This window comes from Colobus angolensis, unplaced genomic scaffold, assembly GCF_000951035.1.
Source record: "Colobus angolensis palliatus isolate OR3802 unplaced genomic scaffold, Cang.pa_1.0 Scaffold328, whole genome shotgun sequence".
Classification (NCBI taxonomy): Eukaryota; Metazoa; Chordata; class Mammalia; order Primates; family Cercopithecidae; genus Colobus; species Colobus angolensis.
Genome location: NW_012116577.1, coordinates 3,063,364 through 3,089,664, shown reverse-complemented (window position 1 = coordinate 3,089,664; position 26,301 = coordinate 3,063,364). Strand labels below are relative to the sequence as shown.

The window sequence follows — 26,301 nt, the reverse complement described above, 5'->3', positions numbered from 1 at the left end:
TTTGGGAGGCCGAGGCGGGCGGATCACGAGGTCAGGAATTCCAGACCAGCCTGGCCAACATGGTGAAACCCCGTCTGTACTAAAAATACAAAAATTAGCTGGACGTGGTGGCGGGCGCCCCTAATTTCAGCTATTCGGGAGGTTGAGGCAGGAGAATCGCTTGAACCCGTGAGGCAGAGGTTGCAGTGAGCCGAGATTGCACCACTGCACTCCAGCCTGGGCGATAGAACGAGACTCCATCTCAAAAAACAAAACAAAAAAAAAGAAAAAAGAAAATACAATTATTATTCAATAACTTATAAAGCAATTGGCTATAACAATTCAACACATAATCTAGGTAAAACATGTTAACTCTAAACCTTGACGACAGTCACCCTGGGTCTAAAGTTAAAAATTTCTTTAAAAAAAAAAAAAGGGGCCTGGTGTGGTGGCTCATGCCTGTAATCCCAGCACTTTTGGAAGCTGAGGTGAGAGGATAGTGTGAGTCCCAGAGTTCAGTACCACCCTGGGCAACACAGTGAGATCCATTCTCATAAAAAAATGTAAAAACTTGGCCAGGCATGGTGGCATACACCTGTAGTCCCAGCCACTCAGCAGGCTGAGGCAGCAGGATTGCTTGAGCCTAGGAGTTCAAGGCTGCAGTGAGCTATGATCACACCACTGCACTTCAGCCTGGGCAGCAGAGCAAGACCCTGCCTCAAAAACAAAACAAAACAACAACCCCCGCCCAAAACCCAAAATGGTTTGTGCTCAAAGATCCAATATTCTGACATGTAATTAAAATGGGGTCAAAGTGGCTAAGTGTTGTCAGTGCTGGGTCTTAGTAAAATCGCTTTTATCAACAGCAATATTAACTAGAGGTATCTATGCACAAACCTCTATCACTTCCATTCCTTTTTAAACTAACTCCTTTCTAAATGGCATAGAAATCTGACACTGGCTGCTTTTTGTTATTTCACATTTGGGATCTTTGGAAAAAAACCTGAAAATTCTTGGACTGGTCTGAGTTTACCCTAGAATATTAGAAATATCTTGCTTTTTTCCTTAGAAAATAACTTGAAGTTCTAAATATATGGCAACAATATTCAGCAGGAGTAAGAATATAGGCAAAGAGCCTTCTAGAAGCTACCATCTGCATTTGGTGCAAAGAAAACCTCAGTCTTCAGAATAGTGTTGGTTTCCTATGGCTGTTAACTGTATCTTACTACTTTGGGCTGCTATCCTAAGCATTTCAGGATGCATTGTCTTCTTTGCATTGGTAGATCAATGTTTTGGGAAAAGGTAATTAATTTTTATTTAAAATAACTAGTTTTAAATACTTGGTGGTCATATAGCAACCTCATATGAAGATTTATTCTTGAGAAGCAGTGACAACTCTGATTAATTTTTCTTCTTAATTTCATATATACTTACATACACTCTTGGAAAGTACTGAAGTCATCGACCTGAGTGCCAAAGACAAGGTATGCCAACTGAGCATATGCTAGGAAAATAATGAAGAACATAATAGCAAAGCCAAACAGGTCTTTGGCACATCGAGACATGGTTGTCGAGAGCTGGCTCATGGTCCTGTTAAAATTGATGAATTTGAAGAGCTGTAAAAGAGAGAGAAGACTGATCAATAGATGAATGGATAAACAAAGTGGTGTGACTGTATATAATAAAACATTTTCATTCTGAAAAGAAATTAAATTCTGACACGTTACAACATGGATGAACCTTGAAAACATGCAAAGTGAAATAAGCCTGACACAAAAGGACAAATACTATATGATTCCACTACATGAGGTACTTAGAATAGTCAAATTCATAGTGACAGGAAGTAGAATGCAGGTTACCAGGGACTTGGGGGAATTGGGGGTCAGTGTTTAATAGATACAAAATTTCAGTTTAGAATAATGAAGAAGTTCTGAAAATGCATAATGGCGATGGTTGCACAACACTGTGAATGTTACTTAATGCCACTGAATTGTACACTTAAACATGGTTAAAATGGTAGGTTTTATGCTATGTGTATCACTACAATTAAAAAAAAAAAAAGGCTGAGTGCAGTGGCTCACATCTATAATCCCGGCACTTTGGGAAAATAAGGCAGGAGGATCGCTTGAGCCCAGGACTTTCAGATCAGCCTGGGCAATACGGCAAGATTCTGTTTCACTAAACAATAAAAATAAATTAGTCAGGTGTAGTGACACACACCTGTGGTTTCAGCTACTCAGGAGGCTGAGGTGGGAGGGTTGCTTGAACCTGGGAAGTCGAGGCTGCCATGAACTGTGACTAGTGATGCTTATTCCCCCAGAAAGGATTAAAGTAAAAGAGAGGGAAAAAAACTCCACGCAAATAAAAATTAACTATAAAACCCCCCAGGAAATTCTTGTTGCATAATATTGTCATTTGTTGTGCATCAGTTATGTGTGGAGGGCTTTATGTACATTGCCTCAAATCTCTGCAGTGTCTGAAATATTGGCAATCTATCCCCAGGAGTCAGCTGGAGCCTGCAGCCAGCTGCTCTGCCTGAACTGCAAAGCCTGCTCTGCCTGACTGCAAAGCCATATTGAGCATGTTGGTAGTGAACCATGCTCTGCCTGACTACAAAGCCATATTGAGCATGTTGGTAGATAAAGCACTGAGGATGGCTGCCCAGATTGTGTAGCTTTAGGTAGAAGCCTCAGTGGAAGAACACATGATGAGATATTAGAAGTGGAGTCATGATCCCTGCCTTAAAGACCTTAATGACAAAGTATGGAGGGGCAAGACATTTCCAAGAGAAGCACTAAATAAAACACAACAGCTTGAGACACATGTTGCAGGTAAATCTCTAGAAGTTTACTTAAAGGTCTGTTATACATTGTTTCTGGCCACAGTGAAATATTTTTTGAGTATTGCTGTAATCACATTACTTAATATAATCCCAATTCATTTGAGATCTTTTTTTTTTTTTTTTTTTTTGAGACGAAGTGTTGCTCTGTTGCCCAGGCTGGAGCGCAGTGGCACAATTCAGCTCACCACAACCTCCGCTTCCTGGGTTCAAGTGATTCTCCTGCCTCAGACTCCCAAGTAGCTGGGATCACAGGCACATTCCACTACACTCAGCTAATTTTTTTTTTTTTTTTTTGTATTTTTAGTAGGGACAGGGTTTTACCATGTTGGCCAGGCTGGTCTCCAACCTGACCTCAGGTGATCCACCCGCCTCAGCCTCCCAAAGTGCATGAGTCACTGTGCCCAGCTGAGATCTTTATTACTATCTTTATTATTATTATTAAACTAATAATAATAATCAAGGAAACTTCAGTAATTCTCAGGCAGCACCTGCCATCCTGTCACCAGCACAGGCTCTGACTGCGCTATCCAAACATGTGTGGCTATTTAAATTCAAATTTAAATTAATTAGGATTAAATACAATTAAAAATTCAGTCCCTTGGTCCCACTAGCCATATGTTGTTAAATGTTCCATGCCTATACGTGGCTAGTGGCTACTGTCTAGGACAATGGAAATATAGAACATTTCCATCACCACAGAACATTCTTATTACTATCATTATTTTTGCTATTTGATTATTATTATTATTATTACTATGTTGTAATCAAGGTTTTGTGCTTTAGTGATGGTTTCTCTTGAACAAGCATGTCAATAAATAAATAGCATGAGAAATACAGGATAAAGTCTATGCATTCTTTTGTTTTTTTTTGAGACAAGGTCTCACTCTGTTGTCCAGGCTGGAATGTAGTGGTGCGATCTTGGCTCATTGCAACCTCCGCCTTCTGGATTCAAGCAATCCTCCCGCCTAAGCCTCCCAAGTAGCTAGGACTACAGGCAAGTGCCACCACCCCCAGCTAATTTTTGTATTTTTAACAGAGATGAGGTTTTGCCATGTTGCCCAGGCTGGTCTTGAACTCCTGGGCTCAGAGGACTCGCCTACCTTGGCCTCCCAAAATGCTGGCATTACAGGCATGAGCCACCGTGCCTGGTCTGGGTCTATGCCTTTTGATAAACCTCAGGCCTTCTAGGTATGAATACCAACTCAGGAAAGTATATAATGGGTAAGTACCTTCTAGAACAGTGCTGTTCAAGAGAATGTTCTGTGATGATGGGGATGTTCTACATTTCCACTGTCCTAGAGAGTAGCCACATATAGCCACTGAACACTTAACGTGTGGCCAGTAGGACCAAGGAACTGCATTTTTAATTGTATTTAAGCTTAATTAATTTAAATTTGAATTTAAATAGGCACACGTGGCTAGTAGTTACTGTCTGGACAGCACAATCAGAGCCTGTGCTGGTGACGGGACGGCAGCTGCTGCCTGAGAATTATTGAAATTTCCTCCATCTCCAGAATTGAGGCTCATTGTATATGAAATGTCATAACCTTTCACACACATGGAAATGCACATTATGTCTTGAGATAATAAAGAAATGAGTGAGGAAGGAACTATTTGGAAGCGGTGTCTGTTCCAACCTTAATTCTAGGTAAAGCTTCCCTTACAGCCTCTACCTGGAAAAGAGGTGATTCCTTCCAGCAAGCACTTCCAAGTGCAGCAACTCTCCCCTTCCCTCCACCTGATCCTTCCCTCTCTCTGAGTTCCTTTTCCTTCACCTGTTCATCTTGTATCAGGTAAAACTCAGACCTGCCTCTGTCAGAGCAGCCCAGGGCCCCAGGCCCAGCTAACACACTGAAAGGCCTCTTACTGCATTTGTTAAACAAAACCTATAGGGACTGATCTTGCACTAATTCAGATAGCAGGAGAAGTGTACCATTGACAGTGAGGGGAATGATCACATGAGTTTCAATAGTTTACTTCATATGTAAAATATGAGGCCTGGCATGGTGGCTCATGCCTATAATCCCAGCACTTTGGGAGGCAGAAGTGGAAGGATTACTTGAACCCAGGAATTCAAGACCACCCTGGGCAACATAGTGAGATCTTTTTTTTTTTCTTTTCTTTTTCGAGACGGAGTCTCGCTCTGTCGCCCAGGCTGGAGTGCAGTGGCCAGATCTCAGCTCACTGCAAGCCCTGCCTCCCGGGTTTACGCCATTCTCCTGCCTCAGCCTCCCGAGTAGCTGGGATTACAGGCGCCCACCACCTTGCCCGGCTCATTTTTTGTATTTTTTTTTTTTTTTAGTAGAGACGGGGTTTCCCTGTGTTAGCCAGGATGGTCTCAATCTCCTGACCTCGTGATCCGCCCGTCTCGGCCTCCCAAAGTGCTAGGATTACAGGCTTGAGCCACCGCGCCCGGCCAGTGAGATCTTATCTCTACAGAAAAATTTAAAAATTAGCTGGATATAGTGGCACATGCCTGTAGTCCCAGTGACTTTGAAGGATGAGGTAGGACGATCGCTCGAACCTGGGAAGTTGAGGATGCAATGAGCTGTCATCATACCACTGCACTCCAGCCTGGGTGGCAGAGTGAGACCCTGTCTCAAAACCAAGTAAATATGGAGCAGCCCTGGCCAGTCACTTGAATTTCGAATTCAAGTATTCCATGATTTTGTGGAACTCAATTATTTTTGAAAGAAAATATTACTTAAAATGTAGAACATGAAATTTATAAATTACCTTAATCCAGACAAAAAATACTGTGACAGCAGCTATATTGTTGAACTGTATTTGCCAATATGCCAGATGCTCAAAGTTGGGGAAAGTATTTTGATCTTCCAGAAACTGTAAGAGCACCTCCACATTTGATGTTCTGTGTATGTTAATTCCTATAGCTACCACTGATAGCTGGAAAGCAAAAGATTTAAATTTTATTACAGTGTTTTATAAATATAAAACATACCTTAATATGACTAGTATACTTTTCTTCACCAATGTATTAATTGTAGGGTTCACCATTATACTTACCCAATGTCATTCTTAAAAGTCACTCACTCAAATGGAAAGTGTTAAGCCCTGCCATAAAATAAGTAAAACAATATATTGCTTGCATTTCCTTTGTTCGGAATAGAAACCCAATGAAGGCATGCATGCATGCATTGTGCACATATGCATTACACACACGTACATGCATACACAGAAGACATCACACTATAACAGACTCAAACTCCAAGAGGAATGCTTTGTTTTTTCCGCCACCTTCATTTTAATCACTTTCCACCCTCTTGCTTTCTTGTCTTAAACCTGCTTTCTGTTTTTATTTGTGATTTTTAAATTTAAAATTTTCCAGTTTCTCTTCATTCTCCAACTGCCAGCCATTCTTCGCTCTGCTCAACAAAAATATAGTATGTATAATATGTCTATGTATACAGCACTGTGCAAGGGGCTAAGAGGAATAAACAGAAGTAAACTGCATAAATCCTGCCCTTAGGACACTTATATTCTGGTTTAAGAGCAGATAAACACATGAAGTTAAATAATACAAAAAACTACTGAAGAGTTGGCATCACGCAACATAAAGTGAGGAGGGGCACAAGATATCCTAAAAAGGAGTGCCCATGAGAACAAAGAATGAGCTTGGGCTTGAAAGACAATGGGAATGATGAACACAGAGGGCTTAAGAAGGCCTGCAGTGGGAATAAATGAGCCAAGGGCTTCTCTCTTGCTCATTTATGTCCCTTAACTCATGACCCTACAACTTTCCACATATGCTTTGGTTCTAGGCTTTACAACCAGATCCAAGGGGACACTGCCCCCTCCTTGGCATCCATCAACACTAAATGTAGACAGTGCTAGGGGTTAGTCATAACCACCTGGCCCCACTGGGGGGTCTGAATCTGCAGCAGGTGGGCTGTGGCAGGTACTGCAATCTTTGCTGTCCATTCTCTCCTCTTAGGAGTGATGGCCAGAGACCACTTAATTAGCCCTCCCTTCCTGAGATGGCCATCCAGATCATGGTCCCCCATGTGATTCTCATAGCAAAGACCAGCCTGGTTGCTGATCACAGCTAAAAAGCCAACCTCCCCATCTTCCTTTTCTTATCTGTGAAGGATTTCCAGAGCCAATTTTGTATTTTTGTGTTGGTGGTGGGAATGATGAACATAGTGGGCTCAAGAAGGCCTGCAGGGGGAATATGTGAACCAAGGGCTTTTCCTGAGATGAGGAGCTCATCTCAACTAACCCATGTAGAAAAACATTTGGATTGGTGGACTGGATCCAGTGGTAACTCTTTACCCAACTCTCACCAGGTATAATTTGTTACGCAGTCCAGTTGTTTTTACTCTGCACAGGACAAATGTTTATAAAATTATGAAGAAGATGGTCATTTATACAACAACGTCATGATATGCTACATTTCTTTGAAATCTTTCCTTCCAAATAGGGGATGAACGAAGAGATGAGGAAAGAGATTTTGTGAGCATCTGCAATCTTACATCACTCCTGAGTTTTTTGTGGGATTCTCATCCCTGTCTATAAAAGAACTTTCTCTCCATATCAGAAAATTAGGAGGGCAGAGATTTGGGCTATTTTATTCATTCCTATATCCCCAGTGCCTAGAACAGTGCCAAGTACACAGTAGGTGCTCAGAAAATACTCGTTGAATAAATGAATTAGTTGGGCCGGGCGCAGTGGCTCGTGTCTGTAATCCCAGGACTTTGGGAGGCTAAGGCAGGCGGATCATGAGGTCATGAGATCGACCATCCTGGCTAACACGGTGAAACCCCATCTCTACTAAAAATACAAAAAATTAGCTGGGCATGGTGGCGGGCGCCTGTAGTCCCAGCTATTCCGGAGGCTGAGGCAGGAGAATGGCCTGAACCTGGGAGGCGGAGCTTGCAGTGAGCCGAGATCACGCCACTGCACTCCAGCCTGGGGGATGGTGGGAGACTCTGCCTCAAAAAAAAAAAACAAAAAAACAAAAAAAGAATTAGTCATTTTACCCTGTAAAACCTAGCAAGCAGTCAACAAATTATTTGAGTTTAAATTCCTTAATAGTCTTCTTTTTTCAAGTAATTCTGCTAGTTTTGAAAGACTATTGCTCAGGACAAATGGCTAACTGATGCAGCCTGTGTACTTCAGAACGTGTTGGAGAAACAAAAAAGGAAAACAAAGAAAATTTCGAACTGATTTCAAGATGTCATTATATTTATATTTAAAATATAATTTCTTTTCAGGTTTTGGTAAACATAAGCAAATTTTGGCTAGATAAAACAAAAAGTGTTGGCTCTTTTCATTGGTTTGAAGGTCCAGTAGAGCACAGGGTGTGTTTTGTGGGTGACCAGAAAGCATGCCCTCACTTCTACACTTGATCAGCAAATGTTTCAAAGGACAAGTGGGATTCCAGTAGCCCTTCCTTGTTCTTTATAAACAAAGCACACTGTCTGAATTGTTGTCTGGCAGTATTAAGCGTTGTTTAAAAAAAAAAAAAACGAAAAGCACAGTGAAGTAAGTTTTCAAAGAAATACTTGCAAAATGCTGTGGCTGCTGAGTCAAAGAGACAATTACCATGATATCATTCCCTTTTCTCCTATTGGTAGCCAAAGCGGCACAAGGCAATTCACTGGGGTATGGGAAGAAAATGTTACAACTTCTAGGTAGGTGGTAAGAAAGTGTTGGAATTCTATTTGTATTAATTTTATCCCAATCTTTAAAATTCTATGTATGCGAATATTTTACGGATGTACCTGTTACACCAATGTATGCATACAATTTACAAATAAAGATAATACAGTAGGGTGTGTAGTCAAAGCTTTCACTGATAGGTGTGTATGATCAAAAAGGGTGAATACCACTGACTAGTCTTTTGTTGATACTGAGTTCTTTGGTTAAAAAATAAAAAGGAAGTCTGTTCTTAATTAGCGTACCATACTTACCTTTTTATCATTATTTCAATGGCCTAAATATAAATAAATCCATATAAGCCAAAAGGCAGGGTTTGCATCCTTATAGTTCCAAACAATAATTGTGTTCTGGGATAACTGTCAATGTATATGGCCTGCACTCTGCCATCACTCTGAACAGAAATATTCTGAAAAATTATTTCCAGTATTATTGTCTCTCCTGTTTCCTTAAATGCTAAAATTCTTGTGTAACTCTGTTCATTGTTAATACATTGAGAATTTGGGGATCAAGGGTTTACCTTGATTTATGTGATGTTATATGGCCATCATAGAAGACGGGATGCACTTCTAACTGCATCATGACCTGATGGGGTCAACACCATCTATTCTATAGGAATTTTTACTTTAAGTAAAAACTCTTTCTAAAGTGCACATATCCATGACTTGAGAGGCAGTGTTACTATGAGGAACAAATGAGTTTCTGTACCATGAAAAAGCACCTGGAGATGCCTAACACAGTAGCTTCTAAAGTGTTAGCCATTATTATTATTACTATTACAATTATTATCACTGCTAATATTGTTATTACCATGCAATATATGGCCATGTAGTTCTTTATACCTTAAGTGTTCACTCACATATGAATAACATATTTTCCATATTTTATCAACTATTAATAATTCTAGTGGGGAAGAGTTTAATAATTTGATGTAAATGCTTCACAAAGGCCAAATAAATTTTTAGGAGTAGGATAAGGGAAAGAATAATTCTCATGAGGAGGGCTAACAGAAGAGAGAATGCTAATAGGGTAGTGCATTATTTACTGAGATTTGAGAAGGTGAGGGCTATCATAGGCAGTGGGAAGGAAAGACATAGAATAACACATGGTACATCTATGCCAAGCAAAGCTTGTGAGCATCTAACAATTAAGCATGTTGTTATATGCTTAAATGTAAAACTGGACTTAGCGAAAGGTTACCTGTTATTGCTGAAGGGAGAAAAGCTTGTAAAACGTCTTTTATACACTGAGGCCATAGGAAGGAAGTGACTGATGCTTAATTGGTGATAAGGATGACAGGAAAACATCTTGAAAAAATACTAGAAGTTATAATAGAGTCAAGGGCAGACACAGAATTTACATGGTGTCATGGTCTTGATTATGACTCTGCCTTTGATTTATTTTATTTTTTATTTTTATTTTTTAGAGATGGGGGGGGTCTCACTATGTTGCCCAGGCTGGTATCAAACTCCTGACCTCAAGTGATCCTCCCACCTCAGTTCCCTAAAGTGCTGGGTTATAGGTATGAGCCACCATGCTCATACCTATATGATTTCTTGTACCTCATACAGAAAACTTTGATGAATATAACTTACATTTTACACTCTGTAGACTATTTGCAGAAAATTTTAAACTGTAGAAAGTTTTCTCTGCCGCCCAAAATATTTTCAGGATGATTTTTCTTTTTTCTTTTCTTTTCAAGGCAAGGTCTCATTCTGTCACCCAGGCTGCAGTGCAGTGGTACATTTATAGCTCACTGCAGCCCCAACCTCCTGGGCTCAAATGATCCTCCCACTTCGGCCCCTGGAATAGCTGAGACTACAGGTGTGTGCCACCATGCCTGACTAATTAAATTTTTTTTTTTTTTTTTTTAAAGACAGAGTCTCACTATGTTACCCGGGCTAGTCTTGAACTCTGGGGCTTAAATGATCCTCCTGCCTCAGCCTCCCAAAGTGCTGAGATTACAGGATGAGGCCTCCCAAAGTGCTGGGATTACAGGCATGAGCCACCACACCTGGCCGACAAGGTTTTTCTTGCTGTAACTTTACACATGTACAGGACAATATAAATTGATTTTTACTAGCAGTTGAAGAAAAATAACATTAGTGAAAAAAAACCAAAGAAAAAAACCTGTTTTCTCCTCCACACCTCATGTGGCATACTAAAGCCAAATATGAATTACTGAGATATTCTCATTAGTGTGGTTGAGAGCATATCGTAAATACCTCTCCACTTCATACTCAGAAAAGTTACTCATGCAAAATGAGAAAATAATTAGTAACAGAAGTTGATATAATTGAGGGGGACTTTTAGATTCTTTTTTGGGAATATCAAGATCCACAAGGCTGAGGAGATCTAAGACTCTAGCTAACATGCTTGTAGGACAGAATAGGAAATTTGATGTTGTTCTCAAACCTACCACAACGATCACAACATCCAGACAATTCCAGAAACTCCTGAAATAGTGTAGTTTGTGAATGCGAATTTCCAATATCTCTTCCACCACATAGTAAAGGATAAAGAAACAAAAGATAATCTCACAGGCTGCCAGGAAGAAATCAAAAGTTGTGACATATCGGATCAGCTTTAAAGGCTGAAATTGCCAAGATGGGATCACACCGCCTGTTGCTGGGAATTCAACCAATAACCTGCATGGAAATAAGAACAATTAAAACAATAACAATAACAACACATGAATATAGCCAGGAACGGATGTCCATCTATTCTGTTCGTGCATTACAAGGTAATTAAACTGCTACCATAAGTCCCCTCAAACTAGTGGCAAAACATTTTGATCATAGCTAATAATTCCATACTTATAGAATTTTGTGCCATCAAAGGAATAAGACTTCCTGAAGTCTTTCAGTCCCAAAGGAGTACTTCCTGCTCAGTCTTCCCTCTACTTCTCTGTATTTATGCTGCTCAAAATGCCAGATACTTTTAATGTAAAAGTAAATCAACACACAAACTTTTCTAGGACTTCTGTTATTATTTTTTTAAGAGCTAGGGACTCGCTGTGTTGCCCAGGCTAGAGTGCAGTGTTGCAATCATAGCTCACTGCTGCCTCAAATTCCAGGGCTCAAGGGATTCTCCTGCCTTAGACTCCTGAGTAGCTGGGATTATAAGTGTGCAGTACCATGCCCGACTAATTTTTTTTTTTTTTTTGGCAGAGACTGAGTCTTGCCCTTTTGCCCAGGTTGGTCTCAAACTTCTGGGCTCAAATGATACTCCTGCCTGGGCCTTTCCAAGCACTGGAATTACAGGAGTGAGCCACTGTACCTGGCCCTAGGACTTCTATTAAATTCAAGTCTTTCTCCTATGCAACATGAAGAATATAAAGAAGTACAAGCTATCCACTCAAAACTTGTGTGATCTCATTGAGAAGTAGGATATATTTTGTACATATGTAAAGATAGAACTGAGTCTCTCATTCATTCATTAGGTAACACCTAAACAGCATCACATATTTTGTCCTCCCGGGAAATTTTCTCTCTTCTTCCCAGAGCCTTATAATGAATAGGTGGGTACTCAATAGATGTCTGATTGTCTAAAACATATACTGTTTTACATCCATACGGATGGCTCTGATCTTTACTGCTTTACCATAACTGGACTGAGGGTTTTTTTGTCAAATGCCCGTTTTGTGGGTGTCACACTGAGAAAGTTGGGTGATTCAGTTAATGATACAGACTCCTTATCTAACTAGAAACAGAATCTCTAGCTGTTTCAGTTTAAGACATTTGAAAGCCCTTTAGTCAGCTACTAGCCATCATTATCTCTGCCATTACAGGACAGATAGCCGCACCTGGAACCTGAGCATCCAGGACACATGCATGAGCAATAATCAAGTAAAACAGGGACTATGGTAAATTAGAACCTGTCAGAGAAGTGTGAACATTTTCCTTCCTTTTCATTGTCAGTTTTCCTGTTCTTTCTTTCCTGTTTGATGTGTTGGAGAGTAGGGGTGAGAACCAAAAACTCAGGAGAGCAACACTGAAGCCAAGAGCCTTGTATGTGACAGCTTCACTGGGAACTCAAAAGGGAAGGAAGTGGCCTTCAAGAGTCAAGTCATTTCTCTGGTCCATTCTGGTCCTGCCCTTCCAGAAACTCAGAAAAACAGTATAGAGAAATGAAGCAGTTGTCTTAACAATGCTCATCCTTAAAGTAAAGAAGGAAGCAAAAGAAATACTCAAGATCTTCTATAAATAGAATTTACTAAAATATCAGAGTTGCCTCTCTGTTTTTATTCTCTTCCTTTGTATTCTATTCTTTTGATCTTCACTGGAATACTTAGGGAAAACTCAATAATAACTGCAATAGATTTTCATTAATTTCTAGTGATAACTACTACTGGACTACTGGTTGAGTATTTCCTTCCTTCCTTCCTTCTTTGTTTCCTTGTTTCCTTCCTTCCTCCCTCCCTCCTTCCGTCCTTGTTTCCTTCCTCCCTCCCTCCTTCCTTCCTTCCTTCCTTCTCTCCCTCCCTCCTTCCTAGCTTCCTTCCTCCCTCCCTTTCTTCTTTTGTTTTTTTTTTTGCCACGGTGAGCAAGGACAGGTTGAATGTTTCTAATCTGAAAATCTGAAATATAAAATGCTTCAAAATCCCAAACATTTTGAGCACCGACATGACAGCACAAGTGGAAAATTCCACACCTGACTTCATGTGACAGGTCATTGTCAACATGCAGGCACACAACAGTTTATTCAACATCCCTAAGGGAAAAATAAAATTTCCTTCAGGCTATATGCATGAAGTTTCATTTATGAAACATAAATGAATTTTGTGTTTAGACTTGGGTCCCATCCCCAAGATATCTCATTTTATATATATGCAGACATTCCAAAATCTGAAAAAAATCTTAAATCTCAAACATTCCGGTCTTAAGCATTTTGGATAAGGGATAATCTGTAATTGATTTAATGTGGTACTATTTTCTGCAAACATTGTTAAATACAAGGACTGGGACAATCCAACAAGCCATGTAAAGCAGAATTGAGCTTAACCTCAAGAATGATGACCAAAACTATTATGAGAATAAACCCTTCTTATCTTGTGTGTAAATATACATGCAATAACCATGTTAGCGATGTTTGGGTATTGCTGACATGCTCACCAGGAAGATTAAAGTGGGTGAACTCTGACTCCCTCTTGCTCTGCTTTTTCCTTCTTTTTAATAGTATCTATTACCTTCTAATATTATATATATTATATAATGAAATAAATACTATATTATTTGTATTGTTTATTGTTTAATGTTTACTCTCTATCTCCTCCTGGTTGGATGCAAGCTCTGCAAAGGCAGGGATCTTTGTTGTGTTTGCTGACATGTCCCAAGAGCCAAGAACAATGCCTAGCCCATATTAAGTGTCCAATAGATGTTTGCTGAATAAATGAATGAAGAGGAGTCCCAGACAAGCCAGTGGAATCTTTGTCAGTTTCGTTACTGTCTCCCAGAGGGGTCATCATGGCAACATCCCAGGATCTGAGGAAGGAACTTTATGTGACTCTGACAGCCCTGAGCATGAGCAGGTACCTGGGTATCCTACTGAGCCTCCTACAAGCACTCCAATTACTGTGCTTGTGTGCTAATAGCAGAGGCTCATCTGAGAGTGAGAAACTTCACAGAAAGAATCAAGATTTGATGGGCAGGGGACTTGGTGATGGAACATGTGCCACTGATCATCCTCATAATGGGTAAGGACAGACGTTAGGAAAACACAATATTTACCTGGAAAGGTTCCAGCATTGAGATGAACTCGGACCAGAGTTAAGGTTCTTTCCAACTTGTAATATTCTAGGATCCCAACTTCCTTCCTCAAATATCCTTTATTTCAATAAGCCTTCAGTTTTTACCCCTCCCTTGCTATCCGTCTGGATCCTTGGCATGCTCATTTAGCTAACTGCAGGCAAAGGTTTTTCTAGCCAACCCCAGAATAGGATGTACATACAACTACACAAAAACAGGAGGGATGCATGTCCTCAGTACACACCTGACCACACAGAACAGGTTAATGTTGGCATTGTACACTGAGAAGTCAATAAAAGTTGCCCTGGTTCCTCGGTCCAGCCAGACATTTTTCTTGAGGCTAGCAACTTGTGCAGCTGTTTCCTCTCTTGTTCTTGACAAATCCAGATAATAGCCAGCTCCACTATAAGTTGCAATGATTCCCCAGTGGCTACTACCATTCAAGTCTTTTTCACTTGTGTAGATCCAACTGATTAAAAACAAAACCAAAAAACAAACAGTTAAAATCAGTGGAACACTTGTGGCAATTACAAGGACAGCTGGTTCCTTGTAAAATAAAGTATGTATTAAGGCCTATCAAGCTGGGTAATGTGCCTGATCTGGCACTTCATAAGTGTTTTCTTGGTTAATTCTCACACTGTTATTAGCCTCACTTTAGGAATGAGGGCCCTGAGGCTTAGTGAGGTCAATGTAGTCCCAAAGCTTTTGAAGGTATACTCAGGAACCAAAACCAGGGCTGTCTGTCCCTAGAGCCTCTGCTCTGCTCTAGAGCCTCGCTCAGTTTATATGGCTGCCTTCTCTGGGTAACTGTGCTCAGGGACTAGATAACTTGAGGTTCCCAGAGAAAATTACAGCCAAAAGAGGGACAAGTTCATCAAGTGGTATTGTCAGCATTTGGGAATTTCATCCACAAATATTCAGAGGATCTCTTAGAAAACAGATGCTTCTTTGGCACTAATGGGGATATAAAGGTCCTTTCTCTCCCAAATTTAAAACAAGTAGGGAAACAAAAGTTGTAATTAAACAAGTAAAATACAAAGTGGATAATAATAAGAAGCAAAAGAGTAAAGAAATTAGGCTGGCAGATCAGAGGAAAGCTATCCTTATTTGGGGATCTGGCAATGAAGGGATGGATTAGAAAAGGCTTTAGGAAGAAGCTGTGTTGGACCTGAGCCATGAAAGGTGAGTAGGACCTGGACTTGCACAGGTGAATGCTGATATGGTTTGGCTGTGTCCCCAACCAAACTTATCTTGAATTGTAACTCCCACGATTTCCATGTTTTGTTGGAGAAACCTGGTAGAAGGTAATTGAATCACGGGGGCAGGACTTTCCCATGCTGGTCTCGTGATAGTAAATAAGTCTCATGAGATCTGATGGTTTTGTAAGGGGGATTTTCCTTGCACAAGCTCTCTCTCTGCCTGCTGCCATCCATGTAAGACATGACTTGCTTCTCCTTGCCTTCCACCATGATTGTGAGGCCTCCCCAGCCATGTGGAACTGTAGGTCCATTAAACCTCTTTCTTTGGTAAATTGCCCAGTCTTGGGTATGTCTTTATCAGTAGCGTGAGACTAAACGGGAAGGGCATTTTTAACCGTGAGCCATTGGTCAAGAGAAGAAGTAAGTAGTTCAGTTTGGCTCCCATAAGGTAAAGAATGGTAGATCGAAAGGTAGTCTGTGGTCAGCTTGTGAAGGGCAAACATGAAGGAGTCTGTGAAGGGAAAGTTCTGAGAGGCACAGAACAGGGCTGCTCTGGTGGCAGCAGGGAAGACTAGAGTGCGGAGGAAGAGGGCTCACGTGCAGAAAAGAGTTAACACAGCAGGCCTGAGATGGTCTTTCCGTAGGAAGGCCTGTTTGCAAGGTTGGACTTTGGCTAGCATCTGGGAATCTGACTGATAAACAGCTCCCTGCACTGGTATACAACTTGCCCTGACTGGTAAGAGAGGCTTGTTGTTGCTGTGCTATTTGTACAAGCAATGTGGCTTTACACTCAACACCTGCTTTCCTTCTGGGAGTCAGGAATTTTGGCACATGCTAGTCATAAACCAGCACCAGTATCCAGTGAACACCCCAGGCACTGAGTCTCTAATTAACCTCTCTGATAAGACATTTCACACATTGTTACAACTTGCTCCTGGAGAAATTCAGCACATCCTATGTGACCTCACTGGGAGAGGGCTCCTGGAAGCCTACACTGGGTTTTCCCCATGTACCTTTTCTTTTGTATCCTTTCACCATAATAAACCTTAGCTATAAGGATGCCTCTATGCTGAGTCCTTCTAGTGAATCACTGAACATGGGGGTGGTCTTAGGGAACCCTGACATATCTTCATTAGCAAAGTCTGCAATAACCAAGAGATAATGAGGCCTGAACTCGCTCAGTGAAGATGGGAAGGGGAAGAAAGGAGTGAGAGAGTGTCACCACAGTGACTGCCAGCAGAACTTGGCAACTGATTTGGAAGTTGGGGCAAGGAGGAAACATGGCTCAAAAATGACTCTGGAGTCTCTTTCAGGGCAATAGGAAGATAGCAGTGCCATTAACAGAAGGAAGAGCAGATCCCACAAGAAAACGATGAGTTTAATTTGGGGCATGTTGAATCACAAGAGGTGTGGGACATCCAGGTGGAACAGAGATGTATCTTGTATCTCTGTGAAGAAAGGACGTTTGCTTCTGTTTCTTTAGCATCACGGGGACTAGAAGAGGGGTGACTTCTAGCAATGGGAACATGCCTGGCACACTGTTAAAGAAATGACGAGTCACCAAATAAAGATGCCAGTGGAAGCCATCTGAATGTCATGGGAAAGAGGGTAAAGAAAGAAAAGATGGAGATACAAACATAGAACCTGGGAATAAGACAGAAGAAATAAGAGAAAGGGGTTTTAGAGTTAAAAGAACCCAAAGTGTAGAGTTCTTCATGGAAGTCAAAGGAATGAGCAGTCAACACTGCCACCTTCTGCAGACAGGATGAAGGGGATAAAGACTGAGATTTGTTCCGTGGATTTGCTAACTAGAGGTCCCTAGTAGCTTCCTGGTGAGATGTCAAAAGCAAGAGCCTAAGCTTTAAGAGGTAAATCAAGGGTAAGGAAATGGAAGTGGCAAATGAAGACTATACTTCCAAGAAGTTTGGAGTGGATGGGAAGAAGAAATTGGAGTGACTTGAGAATGTAGAAGAATAAAGGGATGGTTCAGATATGACAGGGAAGGTCCCCTTTGGCAATCCACCCTGGAGTAGAAATCACTCATTCATACATGCATCCAACACATATTTATTAGTATCTTTACATATGGGGCATTGTTCAAGGCTTTGAGGACACAGCAGTTAACAAAATAGAATCCCTGCCCTCAGGAAGCTTGAGTACTGATGGGGAGCTGAGAGCATCGAGAAGCCACCCTAACGACGTAATTAATATGGAGGAGGAATTAATATGGAAGAGGTTTAGTAGACAAAACATGGGTTTTGGAGTCAGGCTGCTTAAATCTTGGCTCAGTTCCATTTGCTAGCTGTGACACTTTGGGCAAGTGAGCCTCAGTTTTTTCATCTATAAAATGGAGATGATACCTATTTTAGAGTTGTTTTGTGAAGGCAGATGAGACAATGCGTGAAATAACTTCTTAAATAATGTCTGGCACAGAGCGGTGGCTGTATAAATTTATCTTCTTAGTGATGTGAGATAAATAAAATATTGGAAAGGGTACCACAGATGGAAGGCAAGCTTATGTTTTGCGGGAACTACAAAAAGGCACACTAGAAAGCAAAATAAAGCTGGGCATGGTGGCATATTCTTATATCCTGGCTACTCGGGAGGCTGAGGCTGGAGGATTGCTTGAGCCCAGGAGTTGGAGGCCAGCCTGGGCAACATCAAGAGGCTCCATCTCTAATAAATTTTTTTTTTTAAAGAAAGCAAAATCACTAATATAACTTGGATGATAATGTCCTTTAAGATTATTTAGTACCTTTGTTCTAAAGCTCTGGATTTTTATTAAATTTGTTTTTTTTTTTTCTGAGGTGGAGTCTTGCTCTGTTGCCCAGGCTGGAGTGCAGTGGTGAGATCTCAGCTCACTGCAACCTCCACCACTTGGCCTCAATCAATTCTCCTGCCTCAGCCTCCTGAGTAGCTGGGACTATAGGCACATGTCACCACACCCAGCTAATTTTTGTATTTTTAGTAGAGACAGGGTTTCACCATGTTGGCTAGGCTGGTCTTGAACTCCTGACCTCAAGTGATCCGCCCGCCTTGGCCTTCCAAAGTGCTGGGATTACAGGCATGAGAAACTGTGTCCAACCTGGATTTTTACTAAATTTGTTTCTTATGGGTTCTGGTATTAAATAGAGTATACACTGGATGGTACAAGAAGAATACACTAATTGAAAAGGTGATTGCCCATTGTATAGTAACAAATGTGGATTCTGGGCAACTCAGTTTCCAAGAAAAGAACCTAGATGAATCGACAGAATTAGCTGAGCAAAGTTTAGAAGATGACCTGACCAGTGACGTACCCAAGGACAGCAACCCCAAAGGCCCACACTGAAACGGCCTGGGAGGCCTTCCTATTTCTTTATTAATAACTGCAATACTTCTAAAATAGTAAGTGCCCTCCCTTAATACACAAGATGTTTGAAGTATGGGTACCAAAGTGTACAAAAAGCCCCTTTAAATATGCATGCGTACAAATATATACTTAAAATCTCAAACATTTGAGTAAAATGGGCTTTAAACCAAACAAAAAATGGCCTCACAAGCTTACACATTAAGTAACTCCATTCTGAACAAAAACCTGTTTGTAAGACCTATAAAAAAAGAGTCCCTGCACCTGAAAACTTGCTGTTAAATAACTTAGTGGATGATGTTACTGGACCTACAAAAACAGGGCCGAGGGCATCTTAACTGAAATTTTCAAAGGCTCAGATAATTAATTTTTTGTGGGTCATACGGTCAACGATTTAGTCTTTTGAAAAATATGCATGTAGAAACTGAAAGAAGGCTAAAAAGTAGTGAAAACTTGAGAAGTCAAAGGTCAGGTTGGCCAAGGTTTAAATATAAGCACTGAAGAGTCACTGAACTTCTTTTTGCCTTGGTGAAGGTGTCAGGGAATGAATGAATGAATGGTGGGAGGTCAGAGAGTGAATGAGTGAATATCACCGAGTGGCAATGAGTCACAGACACTTACGCGGTTCCATTTCGGGGCCCAAAGGGAGCCCTATCTTCACTACTGACAGAGTAGACATCATAGCATTCTTTAATTTCATCTCTCAAGTCCTGGGGGATAGAGCAGGATCCATTTCTGACTCGGAGTTGCCGTATTCGTGGTACCCCTAACAACAGGTTCTCATAGAAGATGAAACTTCGGTTGTCAGCTTCAGTATGGTTATTGGGCTGCATCTTCCAGTACAGCCCATCCAATAAGGAGCCTTCTGTGAACTAAAAGCAAAGGAAACATCTTTGAAAAAGTTCCAAGCTCAGCTGCTATCTTGCTCCTGCCTGGAACGTTTGCATAACCAAGCATTTGGCAACTCTATGAAAATAGTAGAGTGGTAAGAATGAGTTTTGTTGTCAGAGAGATTTGGGATATAGCATCTTGCCCCATCACTTGTTAACTATGAGGCCTTGAGCAGGGTCCTCCGAACCAGGGTTCCTGCATCTGGAAAACCCATCTTTTATGTAGTCACTGCACCTGGCACAGAGTGGGTACTTAATACGTGGCAGCTCTGATTTGCATAGTTACTGCACCTGGCACAGAGTGGGTACTTAATATGTGGCAGCTCTGATTTTTGTTCTTGGACTAAAGGTGGGGTCATAATTAACTCCACTTCCCCTTATTAAAATAATGTCTCACATAATCATGGTTCTAAACTTGTTTAGAGAAAAGGCTACAGTTTTTATTACCAGCCTGGCATCTGATAGACCTTTCACCTGTCTGGACTATTTTGCTGTATGGTGAACTCTCCGATCCCTCCTTATCCCTTTAGAGATTGGCATTGATCATCATGGAATGTGTATACAAAAGTCTCTTGTTAGTTTGTACAACTAGCTATGCCTGTTGGGAAAACAGATCTATTTTTCAGTGTGCTATCCTTATCAGATGATCAACAGAGATAGACTGATTTGCCCTACTCAGATGGTGAAAGATTCATATTATACAAGTGTGGCTTTGGATGCCAAGTACTTTTATATATGAATAGGTTCCTGTGACCCAGTTGTCTCTATCCTTAAAATTAATAGCTCTGACCCCAGGGTTTAGTAAGAATTTTAGAAACTATCTCCCTAAGGAGAAACAATAATTTCCTTTTCAATTTCCCTTCCAATTTTCTTAGATGCCAAACCCCATATCCCTCAGATGAGTTTAATATTTTTCCTGTGGTATCACTCATTGCTATACTGTTAACTATGTTGGAATTTGGAAAGGGACTGGACTGGGTTGAACTTCACAACAGCAAACCTTTTGCTTGTTTTGGGGTTTTTTTTTTTTTTTGGATTTTTTGAGACAGGGTCTCACTCTGTTGCCCCGGCTGGAATGCAGTAGCATGGTTATGGCTCGACCTCAAGCAATCACTCAAGTGATCCTCCTACCTCAGCCTCCTGAGTAGCTGGGACTACAGGTGTGTGCCACCCCACCCTGCTAATTCTTTAATTTTTTTGGAGAGACAAAGTCTTACTATGTTATGCCCAGGCTGGTTTCGAAATCCTGGGCTCAAGCAATCCTCCTGCCTTGGCCTCCCAAAGTGCTGGGGTTACAGGCGTGAGCCACCAAGCCCCACCAACAGCAGACCTTTGAAAGAATGTCCTTACTTTGTATCAAGCACTGTTCTAAGAGCTGGGGATATATGCCATCATCAACAAAGAGACGAAATGCAAAAGGCGAAGCTAGACAGAAGAACCACATTGCCCTTCATTGACCTTACATTCTAGGAGATTCTCAATAAATATTTATTGAATCTTGACTTATGGAATGAATTATAAACTAGGATGAAGAAGTAGCTGTCAGGCTAGAAAAAAATAGATTTTTCTTGTTCCCTAGCCATGTGACCATATGATTTAAGCATCCTGAATCTCATTTTCCTCATTAACAAACTAGGGCATACGTTTAGTACTTACCTTATAGAGTTACCATAGAAATTAAATAAGGTAAGGTATGAAACACTCAGCACAGTGCAAGGCACAGGCAAAGTTCTCAGTGTTAACTTTACCCCTCTTTGAGAGTAGGAACAGTAACTTCTAACAACTCACCATAACTTACGTCTCACAGTGTTAAATGCAAAGCAGGTCCTGTTGATACTCATGCACTGAAATGATGAAGCCAAATGAAAAATTTTCTGTGATAAAGAAGTACTTTCAAAGTTATTTGCAAATACCTTCCAGAAGTCTTCCATGGAAGACAGAGTTTTAAAGTTAGTGTTCTCTGTTTTGGACACGGGGGTGTCTAGGAAGAGCTGTGACATCATCCGGGTGTAGTAGTACACATTGGAGCTCATCATGCCGTAGGTCACTGGAACACAGAAAGATCCAAATGAACGCCCCAAGGGAATTGGCACATTCACACACCAGCAGCCTTCACGAAGGGATTGTTCCTGTGGATAAACAGTTTGGACAAATATCCACACAAGGTCTTCTCTCACCCCTGCCTTCCTTCCCCTTATCATTCTTCTAGGATCTCTCCCTATATCTCTGGCTTATAAAAGAAATATGTAATATTAATATTGGCTCATGTGAAACAAAATTGGCCTACTATTGAGTATCAGTGTAAGATCAGGAACGTTTACTTGACATTTGGGACTTCCAACATGCCTACTCAATTTCATCTTCCACCACCTCTCGGCTCAGATCCTCCATACCAGTGAGGCTGATCTGCACAAGGTCATAGCTATGCTGGGCTCCCCACCCTCCTGCTGTGCACACTGCCTACTCTCCCTGCAGTAACATGGGCAAGCCATTGCTTGTTTTCTCCAGATCAATTCTCCATTCTTCTCTGCCCTGTTCTGTGCCCTGAGGCTAACCTTTATGAACTGTACCAACTGGAATCCTTTGCCCTATGGGGATAACAAGGACAGAGTTTGTTCCCCCACCCCTGTTCTCCATACCCTCACCATATGGATGTAATTTGGCAGTGGAGACTCTAATCTTGGCCATGGGTGCTGAGGGAATCCCTTTTCTCACAACCACACTGGGCTCCCACTATGCCACTCCCTCCCCCCAGTTCCCTAAAGCCTGGAGGTGGTAACTTTTTTGGAGTGCATCACTTCCCCTTTTTGGTTCTCTTAACCCCACCATATCTCTGTAAATAGTCCCTTCATTAAACTTCCCTTAATCACCACTTAAGTTCATCATCTCCTTTTTCTAGGATGCTGACTGACACAGACATATCTGCTTCCCACCTACCAATCAAATCTTGAATGGAACGCTATAACTCGAACTACATCCCTGCCATGGACATTTACTGATTATTTTGATTGGTCTTGGAAGGAGGTGGGAAGATCCTTTACAAGCTTAGTAGACCAAAGGAGATCAGGGTCTGACTCCTGGCCATGCTCCTTACTTGCTATATGACTTGTGCAAGTTGCTTAAACTTTCTGAGCTTCAGTTTCCTTTTCAGTAAGATGGGGATAACCAACTATCCCATGGATTTTTTGGTGCCTAAATAAAAACAATAACTAAAATTTATCTAGTATAGTGGTTGACACTTAACAAATGTTCAATATGGTGGCTCTTCCTCCTTAACTGGATTGCTATAATGCATTTATTATAAATTTCAGCACTTTACCAAGTACTTTCTCATTCTGGACTTTAATGATTGCAGGTATAATATAATTCCTATAATTAGCTGGTAAAAAGTTTCAAGGGGAAGGAAACATGTTCTATACTTTTTTAAAACTACAGTTCTGAATACCCATGATTAATACTTACCTGAAACTATAATACATTTCAGGGATCATATTCAAACCTATAGAAATTATTTTGGGATTAAGTACTATTTAGTAAATCTCTCCTTTATGCAGCTGTCTTCTCCCCACTCCGCATTTTTCTTTCTTTTTTTTTGAGACAGAGTTTCACTGTTGTTACCTAGGCTGGAGTGCAATGGAGCAATCTCGGCTCACTGCAACCTCTACTTCCCAGGTTCAAGCAATTCTCCCACTTCAGCCTCCCCAGCAGCTAGGATTACAGGCATGTTGCTACCACGCCCAGCTGATTTTTTATTTTTAGTAGAGACGGGGTTTCACCATGTTGGTCAGGCTGGTCTTGAACTCCAGACCTCAGGTGATACACTTGCCTTGGCCTCCCAAAGTGCTGGGATTACAGGTGTGAGCCACCATACCTGGTCCCTCTTCCCCTTTCAAGCATCATAGGAAATTAAGATTATTTAAGAAGGGTAGGTAATAATGATCCAAACACGAGTGTGTTTGGGAGTTGATCTCAAGCAATCAATTAAGCAGTAAATACATATAATACACACAACTTGTATACTGTATCTAGAGACGTATGAATAATGTCCAGTCCCCCTGGTTTGGCTCCCTCACCTGCCATCCTATAACCTAACGTAATTAGGACAAGAACAGTCCTCTTCAGGTTCAGGTGTTACATGACTTACTACCTCTCAGAACTGTCTTGGGGCAGAGTTAAGAGTTTAGAATTCTAATCCATTCATATTTATGGTATAAGCTATTGGGCATGAAGATGAACAAGATGTGATCTCTGCACTCAGAGGAGTTCATAGTGTCCCCAGTGAGAGTGCTGCCTAGCCAACTCCCACAAAGGATGCAAAGGATGGACACGGGTACACTGTCCTCTGCAAAGGCCTTCTGTGAGTCTACAGTCAATCGAGGAGAGAAAGGGACATGACACAAGAGCAAGCAGTGAAGGCTGCTAAGAGCCAACCAAATAATTAAGTTGATTATTTTCAATTAACTTGGAATTGGAATGTACTTTGGATTGACTGATTAATATAGACTGTTGTGGAGTTTTTAACCTGTGGGTTTACTGTCGTTGTTGTTGTTAAAAAGGAATTTTGATAAATTACTTATATATTTTTATTTATAAATATGGTATAACTATATATAAGTATGTAAATGTAAGTATCTTAGATACTGAATTGAAAATGCATCCCTTTATTTTCCTAGACCACTCATAATCCAGTACTGATTTTTGCTTTTGAAATTCTCAAGATCTATATTGGCTTTAATAGCTTCACCAAAGGGCAAGCAACAGATTCCCTTGGTTATGTAGCACCATCTGCTGGACAGCCAGGCAAATAACCCCTTCCAGCTTTGAAGGGATGATTACTGTACCTTTTTTTTTTTTTTTTTTTTTTGAGACAGGTCTGGCTCTATGGCCAAGGCAGGAGTGCAGTGGCACCATCTCCGCTCACTGCAGCCTCAATCTCATGGGCTCAAGTGATCCTCCCACCCCAGTTTCCTGAGTACCTGGGACTACAGGCATGCACCACCATGGCCAGCTAATTTTTAAATTTTTTGTAGAGATGGGGTTTCGCCATGCTGTCCAGGCTTGTCTCAAACTTGTGAGCTCAAGTGATCCTCCCTGCTTGGCCTCCCAAAGTGCTGGGATTATGGTCGTGAGCCACCGTGCCCAGCCTGTAACAGATATTTAATCAGCAAACATTAACTCAGTCCTTCTCCTGTGCCAGGTCCCAAGGAAGTCCATGGCACACCTGAGTGACAGCTCTACAAACTCTGGTGGTCAGCTACACCATGAGCCCATGCAGGTGGCAGCTAAACGCCCCTGAATTTGGAGTCACACTGATTTGGTTTTGAGTTTCAGCTTGCCTCCATCCTGAACATCTGCCTCTGTTCATGATTGCGGGTCTTGCATCTTGAGATCTTGGACGACTATTTAACTCTTCTACGTCTGATTTTGGAATCCAGAAAATGAGAATAATACCAAGGGCTTTTGTAAAGCTCAAATGGAGAAATATATGTGAAGACATTTGCACACTGTAAAATGCAATGGGAATATAAAACTGTTAACATCACTTCTCCTTTAAGTCCCTGAAAGGACACTGGAGAAAGCCCACTTGAAGGTAGCATTCACTCTCTAAATGAAGTGAATTGTGAAGAAAAATTTAGTGCATGAAATAGATAACCTTGAATGAGGACCAGAAAGGAGACAAGAGTATTAAAAAATACATAAAGGACACATACATCTGTACATATGTACACATCTTTCTTCTGCTATTTATTCCTTGGCTTAACCCCTGAATTTCCATTTTCCATAAAATAAACTAGAGCAAAATACAGTAAAACACAGTATCGGCCAGACACGATGGCTCACACCTGTAATCCCCGCACTTTGGGAGGCCAAGGTGGGCAGACCGTTGAGCTCCAGAGTTTGAGACCAGGTTGGGCAACAGGGTGAGACTGCACCACTGCACTCCAGCCTGGGCGATAGAGCGAGACCTTGTCTCAAAAACTTAAAAAAAAAAAGAAAAAGAAAGGAAAGAAACTATCACCAAACAACCAGCATGTGAACTAACAAAAGCTGCCTTAAAAACATGGTCTATCATTTCAAAATAGCAACAAATACTATTTTATTGTTAATATTGTTGAAAAATATAGGTTCAAATATTAAAAACAAATAAAGGGTATTGTAGAATAGTATATATTACATAAATTCCAAATCATTAGGATAAAAAAGCAAAGAAAAAATTTCCATCTAACAAAAGAATATAAATGGAAAATAACAGGAACATATAAAAGAGAGGAAAATACTAAATAATATTAATTTGACAAAAATACATGAAACATGAATGGTTTAGACTCTTACTAAATGACAAAGTTTTAAATATTGGTTAAAAAATAAAAATGCATCTCTAGAATTGTTAGAAGAAACCCACTCAAAGCTAAAAATAAATGAATGGGAAAATATATCAGGGATAAAATATTTTTTAAAAGGTTTTAAGTGGTATTGTAATCCTCTGAGAGAGGACATTATAAGGTGAACACTCAGTTTGATTAAAAGGTTATTTTACATTGGTCAATTATACTATACATAATGACTTAACTGTAATGAATTCTTATGTATTGAATAACAGAACATCAAAATATATACA

At 40.7% G+C, this 26,301-nt stretch overlaps 1 protein-coding gene across 1 annotated transcript in view; it reads right to left on the bottom strand.

Moving 5' to 3' along the window:
- The window catches only part of PKD2 (polycystic kidney disease 2 (autosomal dominant)), a 71,095-nt gene that overhangs the window by 20,364 nt on the left and 24,430 nt on the right, over positions 1–26,301 (bottom strand). Inside the window, exons 3-8 of the mRNA XM_011951829.1 lie at positions 21,596–21,811; positions 19,414–19,664; positions 14,489–14,713; positions 10,917–11,145; positions 5,558–5,725; positions 1,414–1,595 (exon numbers count right to left, since the gene is read on the bottom strand). Coding sequence (XP_011807219.1) covers positions 1,414–1,595; positions 5,558–5,725; positions 10,917–11,145; positions 14,489–14,713; positions 19,414–19,664; positions 21,596–21,718 — 1,178 coding nt within the window. The 5' untranslated portion in view covers positions 21,719–21,811. The remainder of the gene's footprint in view (positions 1–1,413; positions 1,596–5,557; positions 5,726–10,916; positions 11,146–14,488; positions 14,714–19,413; positions 19,665–21,595; positions 21,812–26,301) is intronic.